The sequence below is a fragment of the Bombina bombina genome, chromosome 2 (genome assembly GCF_027579735.1).
Source record: "Bombina bombina isolate aBomBom1 chromosome 2, aBomBom1.pri, whole genome shotgun sequence".
In the NCBI taxonomy this organism is placed as follows: domain Eukaryota; kingdom Metazoa; phylum Chordata; class Amphibia; order Anura; family Bombinatoridae; genus Bombina; species Bombina bombina.
The window spans coordinates 1,029,355,379-1,029,362,527 of record NC_069500.1 but is presented as its reverse complement, the minus strand read 5'-3'; the positions used below and the strand labels follow the sequence as shown (position 1 = coordinate 1,029,362,527).

Below are 7,149 nucleotides of genomic sequence, written 5' to 3'. Positions count from 1 at the left end.
AAAATTAGAACGAAAAAAAAAAAAAGTAACATTTCACGAAAGAGTAACAGAAAAAAAAGTGTGGATTCCAATAGAGACGATTGTGGAAACTGCTTCATTTTAGAGAAATATATGATAATATATTTATTATCTATCTATATCTATTATCTATCTATTTTTATTTATTTTTTGGAAATATGTAAACATGTAATATTAGTGATTAGTCTTCCTATCAATGAGTAGATATATTAATGCACTTAAATTTACTAAACTTAAAACAATATAAACAAACTTAAGTTAAATTTAAAATAAATTATATATAAAACAATATACTACTTTAAATAATTAAATACTTTAAACCAGGGGTCACACTACATTAAAACCAACCCAGAAGGTTTAGAGAGTTATTGCAATTATGGGTAATATGTTTTGCAACAGTTATATCTAAATACATATGTTTTTATAGTAATGTATCTAAAAACCACTAGTACCTCCAGAATATGTTGATGAAGGAAAACATCTTTTAGTAAAACATAAAATATTGATTTGACAGCTAGAAAAAGAGTATTGTGTGCCTAGAAATCCAATGAGATGCACAAAATAAAAAGATGAAGACCAAAAAACAAACATTAAATACAATTTAATTAAATTAAAAAAAAAAAAATAATTCTGAAATATATATGCTACAGAGTGGAATAGAGCATAATGATGTAGATATTGACTTCTGACAAAATAAAGAAATAACAGACACGTATTCATTAATTATTATATTTTCTGAATTATAGTTAAGATGTGTCACCCATATTTTTCAGTAAGTATTGATACTTTGTTATATTCAGACAAGTAAATTTTCAACGGTTCTTTGTAATAAATATCATAAAATAATAGATTCACATAATAAATATTCTTTACAATAAAAAAGGTTTTAAACAGACATTTGTCTTAAAAATAGTCAAAATTCAACTTTGTGATTTTTTACATAAAATATACAAAAATGCCAAATTGTGGCTAAGGCAATTTAACACAACACTTAAAACCTGTAAGGCAACATACATAGGGAAACGGGTCACCAAATTAAAACACAAAATATTGGTTCCCAGGATGAAAGAGCTCATTTTTTTAAGGCTACTGGATTTCCTGTTATCTGAAAATAACAGCTAGTAACAAAAATAAGAAAATATAAAAAAAATGTGGGATTAAAAAGGACATCCTTCAACACCGACTAATGTTTCTCCTACCAATGTCAAAAAGCAGGAGGAAAGTGAAACAGATTAACCCCTTCACTAGAGTCCTGTGCAAAAAAAACAGGCAGTAGCATCACTGATATATGTGTATATGATGTTATTAGAACGTCTTCTGCACAAAAGCACTGGGAAAAGGGAATTAAATGTGTTTTAGGTAATACTAACAAAAAGGGAGAAGAAAAAAAAATATATGGGGGGAAAAACAAAAACAAAAAAAAAAATTCCAAATTTTGCATTTCATGGAGGCATGTAACTTTACCACACATTAAAAAAAAATTTAAGTTGGGCTTGGCCATTAAAAGGAGATTTACCACTGTAAGTTAAAACTTTCACAGAGTTTTTTGTTATTCATGGTAAAACATGCTACAAGAAAAGAAAGGAAGCTAGTGAGGGGCTGAATGCATTTTCTAAGTAGGTTATATCAAAGGCTGATTTAACCCCTGGCCCTGCCACAAAAGATGGTGTTAATGTGCAGACTCCCAAGCAACAACTTATCTATACAACATAATGTGGCGAGGAACAAGAAACTGGAGGACATTAAAGAGGAAATGGAGGTACTTATGAAGAACGTATGTATATAACCTACACGGTAAATGATCCGTAAGGAAGAGAGTATAATCCCTCCTTGTAAATCAGGAGGGTTTGCCCTGGGCTCGGGAAACATCATCCAGTTTGCAATACACAGTATTTGAGTTCTTACATCTGCAGCCAGGACGATTAACTCTGTCATAACAACCTCGGCACAGTTTTAGGCATCCCTTGGCAGGAGGGTAGCATAGCAAGCAAGGTAAGAACAAAGACATTACTCCCATACACAAGTATCTAGAGCAGCAGTGTGACCGAGTACAAGAGCAAGGATTATCCGCATCAGAGTCTCCCTCATCATCATTAGAACAGTGGTAGAAAAATGCTTTAACCAGACACATGCAAGTGCTGTATTCTACCATGCTCTCAGCAGAGCACAAACATTGACGGTTACAGGCCAGGCAAGATGGAAGGGTCCTTGGAGTAGTGCATTCGCCACACTTGCACTTCCTACATTGTTCACAGATGAACCTTTGATGTGTAGAGTCCACCTGTACAGAGCTCTTTAAGTCTTCTACAACCAAAGCAGATGCCTTAGGTTGCATACGAACAACCCTGTCAGTCCTATATCCAGAACCTATCCTCGATGGAGGTGATTGTCCTAGAAGTTCTTGCTCTGAGTTGGCACTGTTTGTGCTCCCAGAACTGGCTGCACTTCCGGTGCTGGTTGATCTACTGAGCACAGGAGCTCTTCCATTGTATATGTGCCCTGCGTGAGCTAAGTTAGAGGGCCTGTGTTCATTGTTATTATTCACATTAACTGGTATGATTTCATGAGTCCGTTCTGGTTTACTGTGCCTTGGTAAGGTTTTGGGTGCAGGCTTCTTCGCCATAGAGGGGCCTTCAGTGTACTCATTCCTGCTCCGAAGAGCCTTGATCTGATCCAATGACAAGATAGTCGATTGGACCTCCCGTTCATACTCCAACCGTTGCCTGCTGTCTAAAGCCGGCTGCTGAAGGCCAATTAATGAACCACCACTGCCATGTTGACTTTGTAGCTCCATCTGTAGGGATCAAGTCTTCTGGCATTCAATGTGAACTTGGCATGCATCTGAAAACCTTGCAAAAGATCAGAAAAAGAGAGAAAAAGTTAAATGAAAGAATTATACAAATAGTGAACATGTTTTATTAAACTTAATTTAAGACACTGTTATTAACACTTTCCTAGACTGCTACACTCCAATACAGAGATAGCATGTTTTATTAATGAAAGTTAACACATATATATATATATATATATATATATATATATATATATATATATATATAATATTATATTATATATCACACAAAATCACTATTTCTACATGATTCAATTAATGCATAACAAAACCAAAGCTGCACATGTAAAAACAGAGTATTTCAAAAGCATTTTCTAAACTTTTGTAACAATGCGCTGTAACCAACATTTTAATCAATATGTGACAGACATACAGCAAAAAGGTATTTAAAAAGGAATGGATTAAAAATGGTTTCTAATAGCCATTATTTGTATTCCACTATGTTCTTATAATAGCCGCTTTTTGGCATATTATGTCATTCCAGGCTGAAAGTACTAATCAAACCAAATAAAAACTTTTCGTGTTTGGAACAGGGAGAGAAAAAAAAAAAAAAAAAAAAAAAAAAAAAAAAAGCAGCTATATAGGTACTCAAGGAGTAAAATATCAGGTCAGAACGTGTGTGTGTGTGTGTGTGTGTATGTGTGTATGTGTGTATGTATATATATTTGTTTTCTCAATTCATATTAACTAAACAGATCAGTTTTACAATCTGCATAATATAATGAAAGATGAAATATAGAAGAAAAAAAATCGAGAATCATACTGGATTAAAACAAGACGAACTGGGTTTGTGTATTTAGTGATTTCCAGGCTGATTAGAAAAATCGGCAAACAAAATGAGCCCGGATAACTGCAGTGGGGGAGAGCATAGATCCCAGCGTGTCCTGCTGTGAAGCTGCGCCCTCTACTAGGGAGCAAAGAATGGAAGTGAATTAACAGACGGGGGAGATAGAGAGGAAGGAAAAAGTTATGAATGAAAACAAACCCTTGCTGTGGAGAGGGAGGGGAGGCCAGTGTGAGCACTGCCACAGGAGGGCGGACTTTCGCGGATTGAACAGCAATGCTGCCCGGTCCACTGGCTCACCATCTGCCCATATACACTGCTGTCCTGGGCACACCCCTCTAAAGCTGCTGCTGCCTATGGGCAACTTGTGGTTCTATTTGACAAATGACTTTATGCTGTGTGCATAATAATATATATGCAGATAAATACGAATTGCCATGGGTCCAAGAGAAAACAACTACATTACACAATCCCAGACCCGCTCACAAAACGGTGATAAGCACCTGCTGTTCTGTTACCACCTTAGCCACGGTGGCCTTGTACAAATCGCACCTGCTTGCTGTTGATGAAGACTATAAACACGTGCCTGATCCACTCCCAAAAACATACTAGCAAAAGCAGACAAATGTATTACATGTATACAGGCTATAGGCAACTTACCTATATGCAAAAATGCACCAGTTACAAATCCATCAACAACACTCCATAAAGTCCAAACGGCGTTGTGGTTATGAAGCATGGGCCATAAAGCGTGTCATACTGGAGTATCCACAAATGCTAAGGCATTGCAATTCACTTCAGCAGACACATTTGTTGTTCTCCTTAAACCAGCTTTCCTTGAGGAGCAATGACAGCCACGGAGTAGAATAGATCCACAAATATCCTTCCCAACTAGAGGATAAGTAGCGGCGAAAACGCAGATGGTCACAAGTCAGGTTCGCAATTAAAAATCACCCTGCACGTTAATGTCTGTCAACTCGCAAACGATCCAGAAGGCAACGCAGAGTCCTTGTCAGGGTCCGTGTTGCTGCATGCGATGGGTGGAGGCAAAAAGAGGGAGGGCTCTAGAGTGCGACTGTTCTTCAACACCCCTTCTTTCCTGTATGTAAAATCCAGCCACACGTTTCCTTTTTTTTTTTTTGCAAAATAAACACGAATGCAATATAAACGATGCTCCAAAATAATTGCAATCCGAAGGATTATATGCAAATACTAAATTTAAATCCTTATGCGTTTAAGAGTCATGTTATCCCTGTACGTATATATATCTCAGAACCAGTGGTGTGGTAGAGAAATAATGGTGATGAATGAGGGTGTCACCCTGAGACAATCACTCACAGCTCCCAGGGACAACCTTCCACGCCTCGCGCTCTTCTGCCTCTGAATGAATGGATTCCTGGAACACTGGGTTTGTTGAATCCTCGCGCTTTGATTGGTTGATCGTGGATAGTGAAGAAAAAAAACATAGAACCTTGAGCGGCCCCACGGGCGCTGATTGGCTGCTGTGGGGGGGCGCGCGCTACAGCAGTGGGGTGGCCTTGAGGCTGCTGCAAGGTGTATGCTGCTTGCAGCACTCGGGAGTATTTATATACCTTATGCGATTCCTTTTAGGCCTATGTTGTAACCTCAAAAAGGTGCTTTAACAGGGTTCGACCCGTTTCATTTCAAGAGTTTGCATTGTTGCAACGTTGTATGTTTTTTGCAGAGGACGGTCTGAGTTTCCTGCCCGCACTTGTCGGAATCACGGTCTTGTCAGGCATCTGTTTAGAGAAGAACTCGAGTTTGTTTCCTTAGGGAAGGAAGAGCGATAACCTGTGTTCTCGGAGGGGGTTGACATTTCCTGCAGTTACAGAGGAGGTGCTACTTCGGATTCCTAAATTTAACCTTAGGGAAATTTAGGTTAATAACTCATCTTTCAATGTACTTAACCCCTTAGCGGTGTTTTGGAAGTCTCTAGCAGCAAATTGGTTAAAATTAACCTATCAATGCCTAAAATTCACCTCCCCTTGCAATATATTTGTTAATTTAGTCTGGTTCTGATTATCAATAACAACAATCTTAAGGTTGTATTCAATAGAGACGTTTGTATACACAACTGTGCGATTTGGTTTCTGGCTGGGACATACCTCTACTATAATAGCTTCCAGGGGACAGATACAGTTGTGATTGTTAGTGACCAGAGACCTCCCTGGCATTGGGGGTTGTATGAGAAGGTGGAGAATGTAAATGTGCTGTTCTCATTTCCGAAGATCAAAGTACCATATGTTAATTAACCCCATTAGTGCCAGCAATGCTTAATTACAAGGTGCCGAAATACGAGCCACAATGCAGTTACTTATAGTTTTTGGAAATGCCTATATCAAATTTGCAGCATTATCAAAAAAAAAAAATCACGAATCCTAAAATAATTCAGAAGATTAAACAAACTGCAGCTCTTAGATTATACATAAACAAGCTGACTAGATATTTACTATTTCCTTTCCAGACGGCAATTTTATTAAAATGAGTTATGTGACAGTTGAATGTTATCTTTTTTTACTTGCGTTAACGTTAAACGTGGATTATGTATATTAAAGTATTAACTCTGGTAGTGCAAGTTTATATTATTAAATGCAAATGTATAAAATGATTACATTTGCGTGAATAAAGAATACTAGATAATGGCTGCTATATTTTAAAAATCGACCTATTTAAAATATGACAATTATTTGATTTACTAACTAGTTTGTTAAGGGTTCTGTAGTTGCATTTTCCACAATTATTTCCTATTACTGTTCATCCCTTGCTTCTTTCATGTTGACAGTCAATTAAACTACACACCCTGCAAGTTAATCCGAGGAACATAGAAATGTAAATGACTGAGTGGGGGAAACATTTCTGCTAAAGAGGGGCTCGGCAGTCCAGATAGCCTGTGGCATCAATCAACCTTTCTTACCCTATACAGCCAAGGACTATCCATAAGCAAACATCAGTAAACAGGAAGCTTCTCCATGTGGTCTGTAATCCTGCAGGATAAGGATTGATTGGTGTCTGAGTCCTGGAGCTATCTCCGGGGACTGGGCTGTTTCCTGATCATCTACAGGGTCAAATTACTGCCATGGATTGTGTATACAAATATGCAACTGTTTTTTCTAAAGTTGTATTTTACACGCGGCTTATGCTGAAATGCATTGATGGGGGTTTTTTTTGTTGTTTTTTTTTTCTTTCAATTTCTGACGTGTCTAAAAGTAACTCAGTTTGTTCCTGCAACATGTAACATTATTCTCACTCTAATGGTAGTAACACACACACACACACACATATATATATATATATATATATATATATATATATATATATATATATATATATATATTTATTATTATTTTATTTTTTTCAGACTACAGCATTTAAGATGAACTGATCAATAATAACTTCTTGTCTGATCGGTGTCCCAGGAGGGGAGAACATATTGCAGGACAGATGGTTAAGCTAAACCCAGCTGTCTGCTTTTATT

General features: G+C 37.0%; 1 protein-coding gene across 3 annotated transcripts; it reads right to left on the bottom strand.

The window, feature by feature from the left end:
* Positions 1–604: 604 nt before the first annotated feature.
* On the bottom strand, positions 605–6,686 carry SPRY1 (sprouty RTK signaling antagonist 1). Of its 3 annotated transcripts, none has more exons than XM_053703631.1 (2): positions 6,589–6,686; positions 605–2,867 (listed from the first exon to the last, which is right to left on the bottom strand). In XM_053703631.1, exon 2 carries the CDS (start codon positions 2,810–2,812, stop codon positions 1,856–1,858), a length of 957 nt encoding a protein of 318 aa, XP_053559606.1. In that variant the 5' UTR covers positions 2,813–2,867; positions 6,589–6,686; the 3' UTR covers positions 605–1,855. The 3 variants fall into 3 exon arrangements, with proteins under 3 accessions (XP_053559606.1, XP_053559604.1, XP_053559605.1); XM_053703629.1 differs by lacking the exon at positions 6,589–6,686 and adding an exon at positions 4,314–5,309; XM_053703630.1 differs by lacking the exon at positions 6,589–6,686 and adding an exon at positions 3,633–4,216.
* Between the last annotated feature and the right edge of the window lie 463 nt (positions 6,687–7,149).